Raw genomic sequence first — 21,114 nt, 5'->3', positions numbered from 1 at the left:
CAACAGGCTGTTGCTTGGTAACCAAACAGTGAGTGACTTAGTTGATGCCAGTCACTTTGCTGAACTCGCTGTGAGCGATTGAGCAGCTAAAGCCTTTCCTCTGCCTACATCTCCCAGAATGCTGTGTGGTTCTGGATCGGAGTTCAATGAATATTCTATATATTGAATATTCAATATTTTATGAGATTTATAACCTATCAATATTAATCATGCGTCTATTGCAATATACAATGTCATTGTTTTATTGTCCAGCCCTACTTCTAAACATGTTGTTTTTTTATATTCAGATATTGATATACCAAATTAGACTTACTTTAGAAGCATGGGCACTGAATCCAGCCTGGGACATCTCCATCTCAAAGGAAGAGGTAAAGTTCCCAGATGTTGCTGAGGAAGAATGTATTGCTTTGACCGATGCATAGACAAGTAGCACAAAATAAAACCATCTTGTGGCTACATAACAGCTTCGTAAAAATATATTCATTTAAATATTTATGTCAAACTGGAAAAAACTTTTAGTTTTGAATCACTTATCTGGAGGACAGCGGCTTCATCAACAAAACTTGTGTGGATTACCTATTGAAATTTTGCCTGTGTTTGAACTTAAAAAAATCGCACAGCTAAATCACGTGCCAGTTGGACATCATACATAATTTCTATAATGTTTTAATGAAAATACTTCCTGTTCGGATGAACACAGTCATGGTGTTCCCGTTATAATTGCAAAATCTAGTCATATTGCAGACAAGATGGATGTTGTAGATGTAACCATCTGTAGGTGTCATGTAAAACCTGATAGATATTACTTTGTGCTTTTTACCTTCCAGGGCAAAAATCTTTCTTCCCAGAGTATCCGCTAAATTCACCAAGAAGAGCTCGTCAGACACATTGAAGAAGTGATCCTGTATGGGTTTACTGGATATTGACTTAATCTCATCAATAAACTTCTGCACGTCTTCTTCACTTTTATTTTCACGTTTGTAGTATCCCAAAACCTGTAAGTGTTACAATTATTCCTTGTTAAAATACATCACATTTACAGTAAATGATCAGAAATGTTTTGACAATGCAAATATAACTTTTGTACTCACAGCAATGCCAAACCTCTCGATGTGATCCTGGTCACAGTCACCAATGACTTTGTTTTGCATGTGGTTGTCATGTGACTCTCCATCGGTCAAAATCACCATGACTTTTTTTGCATCGGTTCTTGCACCTCTCTCTTGCGTGAAGGCCTCCTTCCTAAGTAAGTACACAATTAAATATAAAAACAGTAAGGTATGAAATTCTAGATGTTTAACTTTTATAGATCAGCTGAGAGTTTCAGGTTACCAGGTAATTTGCATAATGAAATGGACAAATTAACTGAACCACAATAGATTGGTAAAGCTCAGCTCCTACAAGAGAAAACAAGATAATATAAGACAATCCTGTTTGACATGTTTGAAAATTTCTTGAAATCACACTCCAAAGCAATGACAGTAAATAATATAAATGTAAATATACAACTAACCATCTTCTGGTAACACTAGACTTTGAATCTGAACATTGGTTAATAATCCCTGGAATCTCTTCTTATAAGCACCACCTGTTTTCCTGTTATAATCGACATTGCCAACTTCAGTTTTGTAATTTTTGGCAACGTAAAGCTCTCTTAAAAACAGTCCAAAGAGAAGTCTTTTTGAAAATGTTCTAAATTTTGGTGAAAGTGGATATCCAAGCCAAAACGTGTTGAAAATTCACAGCAATGCTATTTTGTTTTTATTATTTTTTAGTGTTTGTTGTTAAAAAGTCATTGAAAAGTTAATACTGTACTTATAAAGCTGATAGATTTATGACATAAAATTACAACTGAGTATAAAACAATTGACAAGAATTAAATTTCCTTTATTTAAACTCTATCCAATATTTCTTAAAGTAACTCCCATCTCACTGCTTATTGCTGCAAAGCCTGTCAACTAGAAACTTACCTGTGCTGGAAACTAAACATGTGACATGTAATCTTAAAAAATATGTTGTCTTAAAAAAAAAAAACAACAAGAAACAAGATTTGTCAAAGTAAACTCATCCCATTTGAATTTCTGCACAGAATTCACATTTCATTTGAAGTTAAGTTCTGATCACCATGTGGACCGGACATTTAAATGGGATGGATGTAACATGGCATTAGAATGCCAATCGATGAAAACATCTGAAAAGTGCAACTTAATTTAATTAGTTTAAATGAAAAGTGCAGCTGATGCGGAGTACCTGGCAGTGTCAATGGCCAAGAAAGTGTGAGTTTTTGTCCCGGTGTGCTGAGGAATGCGTCTGACAAACTTAAGCAGATCTTTGTTGTTGTTAAACTGGCTGAGGTTGACATGGTGTTTCACATCCTGGCCATAGGACACTATGCCCACCTGGAAAACATATAGATATTGTATTAAATGTTATTCCACATTTTTCTTTTCTCCTATTAAATGTTCCTTTCCTGGACTGCTTGTCGCAGGCAGCCTGTCTACATTGTTTTGTATACACAGGACCTCATCTTCAATGAATAATCTGACTTTCAAATACAAGGCTGCAAAGTGAAAATATCTTTTAGTGTCTACCTGTGGAAAACTCCCTGCTGTGGCTTATACAAAGATAATTATAATAAAGATTCAAATGACTTTTTCCAGAGCAACTGGTACTGATAAATTACCGACCTGAGACAGTTTAGGTCCAACCTGGACTCTTTCCAGGAAACGGACAAGAAAGTCAACAATTCTTCCCCATGGGTAGATACTGTTTGATCCATCTAGCACAAAGACAATGTCCAGATTGCTTGTACAATCTGAAAAAAAAAATAAAATAAATTGAAATGTCAAAAAAATAAAGGACATTATTTTTTTATTTAATAATTTTACCTTATATAAAAGGCAATTAGTGGTGTTTTTTATACAATCGGAAAGCCTGTCTAGTGATCTTTAAAATGGCATGTGACTTATCAGAAAAGTACATAGCGGGAATGAGAAACACAGCTATGTATGTGGGTTGCACAACTGTCATAGTTAGGGGGGAGGGATTGCCTAAAACACAATATTTTTTATGAAGCATTCAATACATTAGATACAAAACATGTTTTTTTTTATATACTGACAAACAGCGATTCTGAAAGTTCATATTTCCTGTTCAACATACTTTTTACTGGTCTGACTACTAATATTTTCCCTTATACACTCACGGAGCACTATATTTTTACAACTGTTCAACTGCAAATGCAAATAGTCAACCAATCACATTTCATCACCTCACATAACTCACTTAGCTAGACGTGTTAAAGACAACAAAATGCAGCATCAGAATGAGAAAGAAAAGAGATTAAAGTGACTTTGACCCCAGCACTCAAGTCTTAAATACTTCAGAAACTGAGAATTTATTTATTTTTTTTTACCCCTCTTTTAGTGGGCTCTAGTGTCCCATATATGATAGTGGGCTGATAGGAGGCGGGGAAGGAGAGGGGGGAAGACATGCGGCAAATGTCGTTGGGTCCGGGAGTCGAACCCGCGACGGCTGCGTCGAGGACTCAAGGCCTCCAAATACGAGTTGTGCTAACCACTACGCCACCACGGCACGCCCCAGAAATTGAGAATTTTTGAGAATAATTGAGACCGATTCAAAAACGAGTAAACATCCAGGAGAATGGACAGACTCGGCAGAGATTATAGAAAGGCAACAAATACCTTGCTGCAGCCTTGAAGCAAATGGACAACAGCAACAGAATACCACACACTCATGAAAGATGGATGATAGTAGATTGGAAAAACATTGGCTGCTCCACTGGCCCACCTGAATCTAATGATTTCAGCTAAAACATTTGGATAGTATAGAATTTGGCATAAAAGACATGAAAGTGGGCAATGCATTGTCTAAATCTCAACCTGAGTATTATTGCTAATGATCTCCATCACTTTAGGGCTGCACCAGTCTTCTGGTGGCTGACTCCAGAAGGATAATTTGCCGCACTACAAAGCTCAAATTGTCAGAAAACAATATTTGTTTTTTTTTTTTTTTTAAACAACCAATAAGTTTATGTAATTCGCATGTCAATTTCGGAAGAATGTTTTGTGACATATTAAATATAATGAATTTTGCACATGAATTTTGTGGATCATGCAGTTCTCATCTTTAAGCTGCTGTGTCAAACATTTAAGGCAAAATTTTCTGGTTACGTGAATAATATGCACAACTTTCGCTAAAAGGTTCTTGATAAATCACATTGAAATCACAAATGTAGAGGTCAACCTGTAAAAATAACAGGAATGCTCTAGAGCGGTAATGAAAGGATCTATTCCTTTCATTTAAACACTACATGTTTCATCCATATATTTGTTTCTAGTAAAAGAATAGCAAGAAAAATGATCCTGAAAGAATCTGACAAACAGATAGAAGCTGTGACTGGACTCTGTTTACGCTACGCTTTTTTTCCCCTGGTTGTTTCCTTCCAGGGAAACATAGTGCAGTAAACTGTCTCCTAACTTGGGCATACAATGCAGCAGAAGTGTTGGGCTGGGCCAAGTCAGAGAGGAATACGAGGTAGCAGACAAGTTTACATTAAAGAAGAATGCTCTAATCTTCCTCTCCTGGTAAGGGAGGGTGAGTTTGACGCCGGGGTCTTGGGTGGTACCGCTATGATCGGTAGATACTTCTTATCGCTTATCCTGCTCAGATAATTTGTACAGACGCGTCATGTTCTGTGCAGGGCAGCTGCGTGTTACTCAGGCGAGCGGCGTACTTTGCACTCCGGGAGCTATGGAGTTGAGGATCTGGAATGACGGGCTGACGTTTGCACAAACTCCTGAGATGTACTGCTGCTGGCCGCACATGTAGCCATACTGAGGACCACACGCCTGTGGGGACAAGAGTCACACAAACACACACAAAAATAAACTCAGACAGTGAAGGAGAGGATCTCACAGGGCTACGACTGGTTATCATTTCCATCAGTAGGAGGTTACGGGTGAAAGGAGGTTCAGGGCTACTGGAGAGCAAAAGCAAGGATCCCCAGAGGAAAGAAGTACTCAAATGGAGGACTAAACAGAGGCTGTGTTGAAGTGCCGGAAAATTCTCAACAACACACACAAAAAAAAGAGGGTCAGACAGAGAGCAAGTGAAGATGCAGGGGTCTAAAAGTACACAAAAATGTTTAAAATATAATTAACGATCATTTTACAGTTGTCTAATTCTGATAAATATTCCAAAATGTTCTTGATCCCCGTGGCATATTCAATATTTGAGTTGTACAAGAGATCTACAATTATTTCACCGTTCTGTGAACTTATGAAGTTCAGCTTAATGACTGCCGAAAGCCTATAAATACTTCATAAGAATAGAAAAATATGTTGTTTTTTTTAACTCAAGAACAAGTAAATCATTCCTTCTGACTGGGACATTTCATACTTCAATACCACCAAAGCTGCTGGGAAGTCCTCATAGTTCATCTCGTGCTGCAGAATTCGTCAGTGTAAAAAAAAAAAAACACACCCACTTCAAATTTCTGTCCAATTACAAACTATTTAACAAACACTTCAAAAATAGTAAGGGTGACATTTAAAATGTCTTATAAACCTTCATTCTGCCCCTGAAATCTAATCTTGTGTTTATTTAAAACAAACAAATTTGTTTTCACTACTTCTTTATTTTATTAAGATAAGCCCACTGCAAATTATGCACTTTGTAAATACCCATCTACACGCTTGAGGTTTTTATGCCTCGTCAATCTCATCATGAGCTTAAATAAAGTGCTTTCCACTTCTACACAACACGTTCCAATATTTCTTCATCTGTACAGTTGGTTTACAGTTTCACATTACATTCCCAGGACAGCGCGTCTCCGTGAGGAATATAGAGCAAACTGTGCCATTCAAGGGCCAATTTATACAGTTCATAGGAGGAAATAAAATTATTTTAGTCTTTTGTGTGGAAGATGTACACTTCCTGCTTACCATAAATCCTCCAGTGGGATTGGTCACCAGGGTGGTTCCCATGGTCATGTTTTCCTTTACTTCATGCAAGTTGGGAACAGTTGTGTTTTCTGAAAAAGAGCAAAAAAAGCAAGAAAAAAAAGCTGAGTGAATAAACAGAACGAGACAAACAGAACTCAGCACAGAAAACGAACAGCTGAACAAATTCCTCTCCTGGATTTTCCCACAGGAAGACAACTTCTGTCTGTTCAGCAGACATAATAGTCACCGATGTATATGCTTAAACACTGTTTATGTTAGCTCTTTGCCACGATGTCCCTCTAAGTGTAGCTTATTGCTGTTAAAACAGATGATGATGTAGGAAGGAAAAGTTCTGGGGTGTGGGGTGAGGGGATCGAATCATTAAGCAATCACAACATGTGGCTAAAATTAGCAACTAATTCCTTGACTCGGGAATGATCTGGATCTGATTTTTTTTTTTTCTCTTCAGAGGGATTCACATACTCTCACAAACACATTTACATGCCATTTAACTCTGAATGATGCTCCCCAGGAGGGGATTTTCATAAGAAATATGCATCCTGCCTTTCTTTAATATCCCTCAGTTTATTCCAAAGAGCAAAAGTAAATTACATGGAGAATACTTTGGATTGGACAACATGGTAAACAAAAGGATGACAAATCTATTTATCAGTCATCTGTTCCTATATTCCTAATTATCTTGGATGATTAACGGCACTGATTCACATCCTGTGGCTCATCATATGTGCACATGCAACAAGAAGGAGAGCAGAGGAAGGTGGATGCTGTGCCGCCAGCCTGATAACAATCAGAAAAAGACAACAAATCAGTCTTAAACAGGCTGTGAAATATTCTTACCGATGGAGAACATACTAATACAACCATAGGTGATGTTGTTACAAACTGTACTAAAGTAAGACATTTAGTTGAACACACAATAAATGCTCAACAGACATACCGATAAACAGATGATTTTATTCAATAACAAGTAAAATGACTTATGAAATGATGATGAATTTTCCCATCAAACCAATCTGGGGTTTATGGGACTGTGGTTCTAGAAATTTGTTAGGATGTGACACATTAAGATCCAGGCTGCATGTAATGTCCTCTGTGTGTTCAGCTGAAGTGGTTTTCTGCTGTTGGTAACATCATGTCCAGGTGGCAGAACCCTTTCAGTGAACTTTAAAGCAAGCAGAAAACCTTCAGTAGAGATTAAACCTTTAATCATCTTAGATAATATTTTGAAAGCCTAGTTTGCTCTTCAGAAAATGTTCCCCCTATAAATCCCTGTAGCAGATTAGAGGAGTTAGTATTTGTTTTTTGTATTTGTTTTTTGTTTTGTTTTTTTGTCTCTTTTACACATTTTGATTTAGGAAATAGACTTTGGTGTACTTAATAATAAATATAATATTTTATAATATGTCAATAATTCTCATGTGTATACAGAATTTCCTCGCTTTTTTGAATGTCCCCAATTATAAGTGGGATAGAGAAAGAATGTATCATAGACAGAACTCGTGATAAGGCATTAATAATGTTCCGACTAGTTATCTATGCATGTATGCACAAATAACCTACATAATTATTCTATTCTATCCTATATACACACCATAAATCACCTTTTTAAACATACCAGAATCAAGTCTGTCTAAAAACATGGATGTCGGGTGACTTCTTGGCAGCATTTCATCACGCATAATGATCGTGGCAAAACCACTTTCCAATTTCACTGTTTGGATGGAAGGGTGGTTCAAGATTACAACACGTCAACCGCACAGTTTAACCTTACTCATTATGGTTTGGGCTTTATTGTCTGTGCTGGGAAAACTGTAAACCCAATGTGGAGACGGAGCTGGCAAAGTGGGGCTGCTCTGTGTCATTAGTAAAAACGCTCAGAGCGACAGACTGACTGACAGCTCATGGTGATGGAACAGGCATGCTGAAGAAATATCAACAGAGATCCAAGTTGTGGTTGATGCGTCACGATCACTTTCAAATAAAGCTCAGTTTATAATATATATAAAATATAAGGGGGGGGAAATCCAAGTTTGTCTATGATTAGTCTGATTGGAAAGTGCAAAGCTAATTCAATTCCGATTGATTGAGTTTTTAATAAATAAGCATGTCTGAGTTACTGATCAGAGACCTGAGCCACTTTAGTGACCGGTTCCAATGTGCAGCTCCTCGCCCTCTCTCTACAGATGTCAACACAAAGACGGACAACTTGAAAAGGCTTTGTTGCGTGTTGTGGAGCAGATAAGTCTCGTTTATCTGCACAATTATGATAACTTGGAAGGATGAAACATTACAACCTTGTTTATCATCCGTCTTCCTGTTCACATGTAGCATCGCTCTCCAGTCAAAACCCAATCAGGTTAGCAGTTACTCTAAGCAGAATATTTTAAGGTATCGCATACTAGAAGAGCCAAATGATTAAGTGTCAGAAAGTTAATGAGCATACAAACATTGTATTTACTTACCAATTGTTTTTAATAGATTGGTACAAACAATTTCAGAGAAGGAAGTAGTGGATGTTATTTGATGAACAAGGGATAAAGACCAGAAACAGGAAAAAGCCCAAAGCTCATTTTAGTTAAGAATTTGAGATGTTTCCTTTATCTTTTAATCTAAACGTAATTTGGTTCACTCAAGTCGTTTTCAAATCCATGGAAGTTTATGTACAACAGAGATTTGTTTTAACAACTAACTGATTTTTATTGTCTTTAAAAATGCTTAGCCTTGAGGTAGAAACAAACATCTTTATTAAATCAAACCAAATCCTTTTATAAGGCAGCATAATCTGTGGTTATCATGTGACTCAATGTAGACCTCATACAATGGGTTCAAATGCAATTTAAGAACTGTAGGTTTTTCATTTATTACTCCTAAAAATAATTACACTCTTACACTCGCTCACTTACAAATTACTGTTATAGTACTGAGGAAAGTTTAAAGACATATTAAGATAATATGAAATAGCCAAGCCTACAACAATTCATGTAAAAATTGCCTGATGGTGGCATAAATTGTATGACTTCTGTCAGTCTGCCCAGGGCAGCTGTGGGTACAATATGGCTCGCCACTATCAGTGTGTGAATCTGTGAATCGCGTGAAGCGTTTTGGACTAGACAAAGTGCTATACAAGTACAGAACATTTACCATTTTTTTTTAGCCATTGTGAACATACAGCCTATAGGCATTGGCCAGTATAAGATTCTTTCAGCTGACTGACCAGCAGTGCACAGCAATAGGTGGAGGGTTAGGGATTAGGGTCATACCCCACAAATTCAGAAAACAACTTGGCTTAATGGCATCTCATTCAAACTTTCAACTTAAGGAAAAGTATTATGGCAAATTTTAGCAGTTCTAAAACTTTACCTTTAAAAACTATAAAATTAATTAATTTAGTATCATCTCTTCCGTACAGGAGCTATGCCAGGGGCCAGAAAAAGTTCTAAAGGGGCCCTAGCCCCTGACGGCTCCTAGTACCGCTCATAGCTTTATGTACCTTTTTATTGCATAAATAACCTAAATGCAAAAATATATTATTCTTACTTGGCAGCTCCAGTTTGATGCAGGTATTGTCCCCCCGTCCAACAGGACATTTGTAAACATCTCCTGTCCTTTTAGCAGGCTGGCCTGAATGCGGCGATCCAATCAGAACCCTGAGGAAAAGAAACAAAAAATGAGACTGTTGGCCGAGTGAAACTACAGCCAACAGCAACAGGAAAACATGATGATTTTTACAATCATGAAAATAAACAGAACACAAGTACTATTACAGCAATTTGGAGTTGGCAGGTTTAAAGGACTTACTGTGCGGTCCACAGCTATTAACAATAGTTTAAACCTGGAATAATTATAATTATACTTTTATTGTTAAATTAAGCATAAATATTAGGGTCGGCTTGACTTGGAAAGCTGTTAGAGCTTATCATGATTGGCCCAAGTGACTTCTGTTAATTAACTGTATTATCACATTAAGTTAATAAAAGAAAAATCATTCCATTTAGTTTTTACATCACTAAATTCAGTTAAAATGCTGCAGCTGTTTGCTGGACAGAGCAGTGCTGCTCTTTCTGAGCGCCTGTTTCTGCTATTTAAGGTCAAGGTGCCCAACTGTGTCAACGATACGTGTGTGTGGGTGTTACACGAAATCCTGCCACCCCGTCAGTAAACTGATGCTAAAAACAGGCGGTCATCTGCCTTCCTCTGAACACTTAGGCTTATTAACATTCCTCGACTCTAATGGGGTCATTTAAAACACGCAACAACAAGAGAAACACCGCGACATAATGTTTTACGCCACTCCGCAGGTATTCTTTAAGTCCAGCTGTTAGCACATGCCGAGTGAACAATTATGACATGAAAAATGTTTCAAACAATCTTTTGGGTCAGCTTTGGCTTATTTGCCGACATCAAATTTCTGCAGGAACAAGAAAAAAGTGTTCCTGAAACTTTCCTGCAACATTTTTTTTGGTTGACTCAAAAGCAATGCAACATATTCCTAAGATTTATTGCAACACCCGTGAACAATATGAAACTCATGGCGAACCAAAGATGCAGCACACTGAATTATGATCATGCCACATCATGCTGCATTTGTGCGGATGTTTTAGTTTTCAACACCACCGAGGGAGGAGAACTGGTGGCTACATCTGAAGCTAGTTAGTCGCCTCCCAGTCGTGGCAATATTTGTGCTAAATCACCATGTGATTGTGAAGTTTGTTAAACACAAAGTCTGCAGTTCTCGTCTCAATCATCCATCCAGCGTCTCTCACGTCTGCACTCTTTAACCCTGTTTTTTCTTTCAGGGTTCAATTTCTTTTCACTGGGACTTTGACTGATTCTCTTCCCGATGGCTTAAAATCAAAATAACATGGTTATAGTCACAGCTTACTCCACCGATTAGCAGTGAGTGAATTAGAGTAACTTATATCACATGAGCTTTATCGAGCTCCGTGTTGTGCAACAGAACCAGGTACGACTAATCTGAGATCAAATGTGGCTTTGCAAAAGGTTGGAAAGAAGCAATCTGAACCAGTAAAGCCCGGCGTAACTAAAGATGAGGTATAGAAAGAAGAAACCAAAACCAAACACACTAATGAGTATTAACAAGGCTTTAAAAGTGTGTTCACAAGTTAATGCAGCAGGCAGTCAGGGATGTTTGGTTTCAGTGTATTTACAGGCTGGTTGTGAGGACCAGCCTGTAAAAACACTGAATATACTGAGCAATTTATGATTTTAGTCAATAAAGGCAAGAATTCCTATTACAGCAGCAGCTGTGGTGCTCCCTCTCACTTATTTATGCACGTTAATGAGAGTATTTTACGTCCTTAGCCATTTAAGAATTTAAATAAATGAAATTAGGGAATTACCCTGGTGAAATAAAATGCTCTGCCTCAGCATTTTTTGCACAGATCCCCTTCAGTTCCTCAAAATAAATCATTTCTCAAGATTATAGAACAATAACAGAGCAACAGGAATAATTCAGACCATCAGAACTGCTGTTCCCTACCATTAATGTATTACAGATTCAATATATTTCCTACAAGAAAAAAAAAAAAAGACTAACTCCTGAAACAGTAGCTTAAAGGCGAAATAATATGAAAACAGGTCATTTTTGTCTTAGTCTTACTAATGATCAATGTCTTTTCTTTTTTTTTAGATTTTTATAAAGTTATTCTTGATTGGTATCAATAGTTCCTCTAACAATGAGTATAATTCAAAGAAATACCTTTTAGAGTACATTAAACTATTAACGCCATCTCTTCAGTGGATTTCAGGACATGTATTTGGAGTTTAATACTAACTTCTTGCACTTTGCAACTATGGAAGGGCGAAGTGGGCTTAAAATGTTATTTTATTTTGCTACAGCATCTAATGTGACAGTAAAGAGGAAAAATAGATCCACACACACAAAAAAAAACTTTTTTTCACTATAAAACAAATCTCATCAAATAGGCTACATCAGAACACCTTGAACTTTAGTCAGGCAACTCTACTAAGCATTATGTGATAATTGCATTCAATCTTCTTTTTTAAATAAATACTCTATTTTACAAAGAATATTGTGTCACCTAGCAGATAATTAAATCCAGGTGTTCCAATCATTTCCAAGGCCACCAATGTATAAAATTACATGATCGGGGACACTGAGGCACATGGTGCACCGAGGTCACCAACTTTCTGCACAGCCAATTGCTTCAGACCTCCAAACTTCATGTGGCCTTCTCACTGTGGTGCCAGATTTTATTACAGGGTAATATCTGATGGCTTTATTAATCTGATAGTCACGTCACGTTATGTTTTGGTTTTAATGCTTCTGAACTTTCACCGAATGAACAGGACTCAGATACACACCCAAGGTTAGCTGTCCTGGAGATGTTGTTTTCTGTAGCTGCAAGGGAGCCAGACTGTCTCTCATATGTTTATGAACCCTTTTTCTTGGTATAAAAGCAAGATAAAAGCAGAGTAAAAGTACTCTGGAAGTACTTTTACTCTGACCTGTTGGCAGGTTTTGTAAGCCCTCACCTGAATAAGCAATTTCCACCTCAACAGTGCTTGCATCATTTTTTTATTAACAACATTCAGTCTTTGTGAGATTTTATCATCTTTCAGTTTTCTTTCAGTGCTAATTCACTGGCCAGACCCGGGCTTGTTGGCAGTTTTGAACATCCTCCAGTTGCCACATATTTGAATGGCTGATTTCAAATTCTTTTGAGATCTCCTTAAATCCCTCATTAGAATCATAATCTCCTGGAACCTTCTTTCTGAAGGCCTCTGTAATCTCTTATAAGCTCACCATGTTGTTCACTCTCTCCTACTTTGGTGGTTTCTATAATTAATTGCTTTATTAAAATTTACAGAAGAATTTAAAAGTCTTCTGGTAACACTTTATTTGAAGGGGTGTGCATAAGACTGATATGACACCTTCATAAATATGTCGTAACACCTGTCATAAACACGGAGGACTCTTTATGAAGGTTTATGACTGTTGACATGAAGTGTCATTCGGTAAATAATGACACTTTTAATGCAAAGCTGCTTTAAAAGCTGTATTAAAAGCGTATTAAAAGTGCCAACTTTGAATTATTTGGTAAGTAATGACACTTTAATGCAAAGTTGGCACTTTTAATGGACTTTTAATGCAATTTTTAAAGCAACTTTACATTAAAAGTGTCATTTGGCAAATGACACTTTATGACAACAGTCAAACATTCATAAAGACTTCTTCATATTCATGACAGGTGTTATGTAATGTTTGTGATAGTCAGTCTTCAAATAAAGTGTTACTGGTCTTTTTAAGTACTGTTAAAAAAAACATTGTCATTATTTAATGTGCTTCGTGAGGAAATTATAATAATAACAAGGAGATTAAGATAGCCAGAGTTGCATGTTGATTTTGAAGATATCTTGGACAGAAGTAAAGATTTTCAAAAATGAAGCTCACCATTTCCCCTCGCTGTTCTCAAACTGCTGGACAGTGTAGCCAAACATGTCATCCAGAGGACCGCTGAAGGACATAGCATTCTTCTGATCCACGTTGAAGGACAACACACATGTCAGCAGCACTGCAAGCACAAAAAAAGGAAGACAAAAGGTCAGATGTAATAAGACAGTTTACAGCTGAAGGACATAATTAGTTATTTTAGTCTACTGCAGAGCTCTCCAGTGAGTTTATATTAAATAAACTGACTGAAATCTAGAAAGAGGAGAAGTACACGAGTTGTTTTTTTTTTCCTTTCAGACAGTCATAAACATTCACAGGACATGTCTCTAAATCACTAAAGACGCGACTCGGAAATGAAAAATAATCAAGATAACTATGTTGGAGAAATTCTACTGTAAATTCAAATGTCAAATGCTGCCGTCATTCAGACATGGCAGCAAAGAAATTATGAGACAAGAGCCATACAGATAAACCCAACAGACACACACACACATTCATACTTATGCCCACATTCAATCATTCTGGAGGAGGTTGGAGGAATTTCATACACCAGAGCGAAGCACATTGGTCAGAGTTCAGGCGGACGTGCGGGACAATGACTTCTTCTCTGCCCTCTGTTCTGTCTGGCTCCGCCTGAACATATCACAGAGACGCTATTTTAATCCCTCCATGTTTCTTTGGGCCTCCGCTACAATGACACTCTTTATGCTTACTGTGCCAGTGAATTCCTCCAGGATAACTGATTTAATTCTGAGACTTGTGAAGAAGCAGCACGATGCGGAAGAACAAGGGGATTACAAGCAGAACTCGGACCACATACATGGAGACACAAACACAAGCAGCTGTTTGTCTTTTGATGGGGATCCTTTGTTCATGCGTTTGACCCAAAAGCTGCAGAAAAGTATGATGTAATGTCTGGATCAGTGTAATTATATCTTTTTCAGCAGTTTGAAGCATGATGATGGTGGCCGTTTGGCCAGTTGATTCACTGCTCTGATCTGAACAAAATTAGCAAAAACTCTAAAAAGAAAATAAATCTTTTTTAAAGATAAAAAGAAAGAAAACAACACATTAAGGTTCATCCTAGCCACAGAGTCAAAGAAGCTGTTTCTCTCTCTCAAGCACATTTTGTTGGATCCCAAGGCATTTCCAGGCAAAAGTGGAAATATAGTCCCTCCAGGAGATTAGGTCTGCTCCGGGGGTCTCTGAGCAAACCTGTGAAACGTGGTGGAAAACCTCCAAAAGCGACCGCAGTTCACAAATTCACCTTCGAATACAACCCACTCTGTTGGACACTAATAGCTAAGGTTAAAAAACACCAACAAACCCACGTTATCTGCAGAAAACAAAGACCCTGAGGTTCATAAACGCTTCAGGTTGCAGTTTAACATCAGTTGTATTTTACACTCCTGTGCGTTATTGCCCAAACAATCAGCAGTCTTTTGGATTGGTGTATGCCATTTTTAATAACCACACCATATCTCATCTTGAAATTGTGCCCTTGCTGTAAAGTATGATATTCTTAACATATATTTGACATTTTTATATTTGTGTGAATTTATAGGCTGTCACTTTGTTGCCATTACACAGAAAGTGTGGGACAATAAAGAGTAATTCTATTCTATTTGTTTTCTAGGTATGATAGTTATTGTGCCAACATGAATTATCCTCAACAGCAAGGAAGCCCTGAGGATGTAGTTTGTTTTAAATGTGGTGAAACTTGGCTCATGTTAATGCTTAAGGATATATTTTCAGATAAACTGCTAATCTTCATTCATTTCGATATTTATTATGTCCTATCATATTTATAACAATGAGTGAATATTAATGGTGATCCATTAATATCAAATAGAAGTCTGAATGTTTTTGTGAATTTCATGGCCAAATGTGACAGGTAATTGATTCTGATCATTGTTTTAAATTACAGTGAAAGGACATAGTGCACTTCATACTTTAATTTAAAAAAAAAAAAAGACTTGTCACAATTGAAAAGAACATGTGCAAGAATCCAGATCATAGTTCAAGGTGACTTAGGATCCTAGAATTATATGCAATTCTGGTGTTATGGCTTCCTCACTCAAACAGAAAAGTTGAAAACATAACGTATTGATCTCAATGACAAAGATTTCAGATACTATTGTACCTTCTCCATTCCCAGTTTTTACATGAAGGAATCTCTGCCAGGATGAATTATCTCCACTATTTCCACTCTCCATAATTTCTGTTCTTCCTCTGTGACTCTCTCCCAGAGATCCATTTCCTGTCCCTATTAACTTAATTACAGAGATCCCCTAAACTCTCAAGGCACACATCCATACACACATGGATAGTGCAAGACGCACGGCTAATTTAGCTGATTTAAAATGGCTCCAGGCCAGTCAGGTCTTTCTCTTTTTTTCATTTTGAGCACTGAGCTCAAGTGCAAATCACAGTTGAGCTGTCCTGAAAAGTAAATTACAGAAAAATGTCCTCTGTCCCCTGGCACACTTTAGGTGCTTGTCGTTTTCATTTTGTTGTCCTTGGTACCACCTCACAATGTCCAATTAAATTAAAACCAGCTTTTGTAATTCTCTGCCCGAGAAATCAACAATGGAGTTTTTCTGTTTGAAAATGGAAATTGTCTCAGAATTTGGCTAAAAACATGTCCATTTATCTAATTGTTTTTTGTACTTTAGGTCACTAGCTAAGCTACAATATAGCAGTAATTTCCATTTGTACTTATATGTAAACTTGCTAATGTGCTAAACAGGATGTTTACAGAAGAATGTGTTTAATGAGCGTGTTCATAAATGGTGTCATTATTCTTTCTTTAAACTCAGTCTTGAAGCAAAATGGCTTTTGCCATTTAAATTGAGCAACTTCGTCGGAAAAATAATTCAACCCTCAATTTCTGAGAAAACGTCTGATGTACACTAAAAATAATTAGGTAAAAGTTACGACACGTCAAAAAGAAAATCTAAATTTTTACCCTTGAGGGCAGGATCTGGTTCTGAGATGCAAGTCTGTCTACACAAACTATCGCCCTATGTCTCAAGGGCTGAAAAAACAGGTTTGTTGTGCATATAAGCTCAGTTTCGATTGCACCACAGCAGAGCGTCAAGCAGCTACACAGAGCATCTAAAGCTCAACATGCTGACAACAGAAAAGAGGAAATATTTTAAGCTGCATGCCACCTTCAGCATATGTGTGAAGGGGTGTGTGGGCGGGCGTGTACAGACCAAAAGTTTGGACACACTTTCTCATTGAATTTAATGAGAAAGTGTGTCCAAACTTTTGGTCTGTACTGTACGTAAAAATACCCTGTCCACACCAACACGGCCTTTCTGCTTGTCTTGCACTAATTATAGAAAATAAAAGTAGTAAGTCTCTACAGAAAAATTTTTTTTTTTTTTTTATTCTGTAAGTGGTGTTTAAATATTGATTGGGCCTCCAAGATTATTATAAACAATGACAAACAGGCCAAATTTGCATATACCCATTGTCGCTTTCTGTGCTAGTAACCACGACAACAGCTGAGATGACTTTTATTGTTTTTTTTTTTCCTTTTTCTACATCAACTGTACATTATGCTCACCATCAGCTGATCTTCCACTGTGAAGATTGGCTGAAAGAAAATGAGAAATGGCTTCAGGAAAAACCCAAGTTCCAATTGGTTTTGGAGAATATTTTGCCCAGAACTGCTTTAGCCACGCTCTGGATTTTTTTATTTATTTTTGAATTATATTTTATTTTAAATTTGTTGTCATCTGGTGGTCACAGGTTGGATATTACAGCATCTTTGATTAGAACCTCTCAGACAATGTAACAGATTTTCTTAGCGGAGGAAAAAACTCTAACAATAACGTGTCTGACCACAATCACACAAATTAGTTGGCAGATACAAGATTTTAAAGCAATATGATGGAACAAAGTTTTTATTGCATAAAGCACATGTAACGGCCTTGCTGCTGAAATCTACTATACAAATACACTTGATTGACTGACAATTATTATGGTGACTTTAGAACATTTGACTAAACATCACTGTGCTCACTGTGTGTAGATTAAGTATATATCAATTACAAACAGTTGAAGTGAAAAACGAGTCAATTGATCCACCAGCCTGAAGAGGCAGAAACATTGGTGTAATATTTCTGCCGTAAACATAATTCAATGCCCATTTATCAATATATTTCTGCCAGAACTCATAGCAAGTAATGAGGTTAAAGGCATTTAAGGAGTCAGAACAATAATCTTTGGTTTGTTTATTTGCCTTAAAGTCTTGTTCTTGCTCAGCGGGGAAAAACAAAATGTGTAACAAGGGTTCTGCTTTAAGCCAAGCTCCTTCTACATGAAGGAGTTTGGAAGGTTTCAACAAAAACATCTTGTTCTGCAGACCACCCCGTTTCTACAGTCAAAGGTAGCTCCACTCAAGCACTAAACAGTGTTGTTGTTCTTTAAAGCTTCACAGACATGGTCACGTGGTCAGAACTGGTCAGCACCTGTTGGTCTCTTAGACTTCCCACCAGTCATAAAAGTCACCCAGCTCTGCACCTGTAGGCTTCAAAGCCTGAGTCAGCTACAGTTAAAAAAAAACAAAAAAAAACACATCTAACTGACACCTGCTCATTTATAGAGCATCTAACCAGCTATAAACAGCCTTTACAGCTTACCAAATCAGCACCTTTGGAAAACAGGCATCAAGGACCCTGAAACTCATCCTCAATGAGCTGTGGTAAAGAAGGTGTGAGTAACATAATCTAACGCAGCTAGGTGGTTTGTAATTAAAAAGGGGAAACATCTATACTTGCTCACAAACATGAACATTTTAGACACACAGAGAAGGAATAAGGTCAGAAGGGGTTTGGGTGGGACCTGGAACTTCTCTGCACCATCTGCTGGCATTTAACAACAGACGTCCTGGCAGGAGACGGACATCTGGCATGACCAGGGGCAGCTTCGAGCCATGAAACTTATGAAACTGAAATATGTTCCAGATTTCCTCCTTTATTCTTTTATCTTTATTGGTTCTCCCCTGGTTATCTAAGTTCTAATGCTTTCTCAAGTGCTTCTCCGGTACACAGTTTCCTTATGTTCTTTTGTTGTTGTTGTTGTTGTTTTCAGCGATTATATTAATACTTTCTAGTGTAATCGCTTTGGGAATAATTATGCGGAGTTTCAGAGGATTTTGATCTCCTCATATTGACTTCATTTTCTCCTTTGGATGTCAGCTCAGACTCTGCATCCTGGCAAACTGACAGTGCGTGGGTGTGCAGTGGACATGAGGGGTTATGAATGTGGGTGTGTTCATGTCTTTGTATGCACCTGGAAACAGGGGGCTGAATTCTTCAGAATTTCAGAGTAAATGTCTCCAAGCAGAGGAGGACGGAATAAATAACCCAAGTTGACAGTGTGAGTGGAAACAGCAGCAGCAGCAGCAGCATCTCTGTAAAGTTCTCCATGCTCCTGCACAGCAGAAAACCATTACTGGAGACAAAAAGCTGGTGCTGCTTGTGTTTTTACACAGTAGGCATCCAGGAACAACATTGCATCACTCACTCCTAAACCTTCATTCTCTGCCCTTTACACAGGGCTTGTTAAGTCTGACTTTTATTGGTTGTCAAGTTTCCACAATTTTGTGTTAAGCAATGATACAAATAGAGGCATTGTTCTGTTTAACCAATAGTTGAGTTGGTTTAAAGGGCAAAATGAAGAGCTGAAATGACTGCACATGGCAATCTTTTACCAATAATTTAGAACAAGATAGATACTGGGTGGTTAAGTATACTAACGTTTTTAAAAAGTCAGACACTAAAATTTAAACCAATTTCCTAAGGCTTGAAGTTCTCAGAGAAAGCGCAAGGTGGTCTCAGTTTCCTCAGTCTGCATGGAGCACAAAGCATGACAGTGCTGCCCCTCTAAAGGATGACTCCTATCGTACGCCTTTTCATTGCTTAAAACAAAAACAATCTTTGTTTCAGCTGTTTGAAAGGCTTAAGGTAAGGTATAATAATAAGCACAAAATGTGCAATATTCAGTATGTAATGCCTTTTCCCCGGAGTTTTTTGTTGTTGTTGATAGAATATTTTGAAATATGTTAGCGTAACAAAAAGCAAAAGCCAAAGAAATCTATACACAACAGTGATCAAGTCAAAGTCGTGTCCGCTTTAATTACTTAGACAAAAATGCCACCGCTGAAATGATCAATTTGTACACTCTACAACTTTTAATGCGTTAGCATGCGATCATATGGGGGTTTTTTTTTCAAATTTAGAATAAATCTTTATTGGAAGACTTTTTAAAAATTTGGTCAAATTTTGTCTCTCCATCCCAAAAATACTCATTAAGGACATCAGATACTTTTTATACCTTGATCGTCTGTGTAGACAGCAAACTGTTACTGAGGTATTTCAGCTTAGACTAAAATCACAGGTGGCCCTCCAGTCAGTTTTCTGGCATGGCTAGAATCATTAACATCAACCTCCTCAGGCTATTTCCTCTCCTCCATCCAATCATTAATCCATTGGTCCATCTCTCTGTCCCCCAACAACATTCATCATCATCATTCATTCACTTTTTCCTTCTTTCCATTCATTTTTGCTCTTCCCTCCTCACCATCCACCTCACCATCTTCCATGTTTGCGTCCCTTCCTATATTGATTGGACATGCCTGGCGGTGTCAGGTTACACTCTGTGAAACTTCCAGATGTACTCTCTGGAGCTCTGTTTTCTCACTGGTACAGAAAACATGCAGCCCAACAAGATTACATCATTCCCCTCCCCCCCCCGACGGCTGTCAAAGCTTTCATCCCTGCAAGAATCTCTTCCTCCAATAACGTAGGGGTGCCTGGAAATCTCCTAACCATATTCCTCCAGCAGACACACTGTACGTACTGTCGGCTGAATCTGCTGAGCAAAACAGAGTGAAGCTGATGGGGCGGGTGGAAGAAAGCACGCTTTAGGGTTGTGTCAAGCTAATAATACACAGCGACAGGGGTCAAAGACCAAGCTCCTTCCAGAATCAATAAACATCAAAACAATCTTGATGTCTTGTGAGGAAAATGTGAGAGGAAATCAGCCTGGAATTATCAGCTCTTGCAATATTACTGAAGTTTATTATTGTTTCATTTAAAAAACAAAAATCACAACAATCTATTTGGATTGTGCAGCTCAGTTTATTTGTGTTATATTTAAGGTATTTTTAATAATAACGCTGAAATTAAGTTCTCACTTCCCACACTGCAGGGGTTTTGAACTGACCACTAATGACGTCTACATTTTCATTAGCACTGACAGAAAGGGGTCTGCTTCCTGTCTGATATTTTGGTTAAAAGCAGGAAGATGAAGAACAAGTGTTGTCTGTTTCATTTGTTTTATCAACTTTGTTACACACATTTCCTGAGAAAAGCTGCTTTTTAAAAAAAATTTAAGGAAACACAGATGGTCTGGTTAGCTCAGTAAAATGACTGTAACATGATTTTTGTAAGATCTTAATACTGGAAAAAGAACAAAATGTTTTGGTAATTTTATCTATATACAGCTCACAACTGTCTTTTACATGATTTTGATAAAAACAAACAATGACAAACAACCCAATATGTATTTTAGTTACTTGGCATTCTTTCATTCTTGTAAGCTAGCACTAAGAAGCTAGCTTAACAAACAGAAGGGTATACTCTTCATAGCACAGTCCAAGACAAAAAGGAAACAAGT

General features: G+C 37.5%; 1 protein-coding gene across 3 annotated transcripts in view; it reads right to left on the bottom strand.

Moving 5' to 3' along the window:
- Positions 1-21,114, bottom strand: part of itga1 (integrin, alpha 1) — a 46,911-nt gene that overhangs the window by 15,316 nt on the left and 10,481 nt on the right. Inside the window, exons 2-11 of one of the 3 annotated variants that reach the window (XM_028025536.1) lie at positions 13,973-14,055; positions 13,423-13,543; positions 9,525-9,634; positions 5,967-6,055; positions 4,757-4,871; positions 2,688-2,815; positions 2,251-2,399; positions 1,092-1,242; positions 821-995; positions 314-387 (exon numbers count right to left, since the gene is read on the bottom strand). In XM_028025536.1, coding sequence (XP_027881337.1) covers positions 314-387; positions 821-995; positions 1,092-1,242; positions 2,251-2,399; positions 2,688-2,815; positions 4,757-4,871; positions 5,967-6,055; positions 9,525-9,634; positions 13,423-13,496 — 1,065 coding nt within the window. In that variant the 5' untranslated portion in view covers positions 13,497-13,543; positions 13,973-14,055. Of the gene's footprint in view, positions 1-313; positions 388-820; positions 996-1,091; positions 1,243-2,250; positions 2,400-2,687; positions 2,816-4,756; positions 4,872-5,966; positions 6,056-9,004; positions 9,007-9,524; positions 9,635-13,422; positions 13,544-13,972; positions 14,056-21,114 lie in introns of those variants that run through there. The other 2 variants (XM_028025535.1, XM_028025537.1) reach the window with 2 other exon arrangements.

This window comes from Xiphophorus couchianus, chromosome 8 (assembly GCF_001444195.1).
Source record: "Xiphophorus couchianus chromosome 8, X_couchianus-1.0, whole genome shotgun sequence".
NCBI lineage: Eukaryota > Metazoa > Chordata > Actinopteri > Cyprinodontiformes > Poeciliidae > Xiphophorus > Xiphophorus couchianus.
Note: the sequence above shows the minus strand (reverse complement) of the source record. Positions and strands in the feature narration are given on the sequence as shown.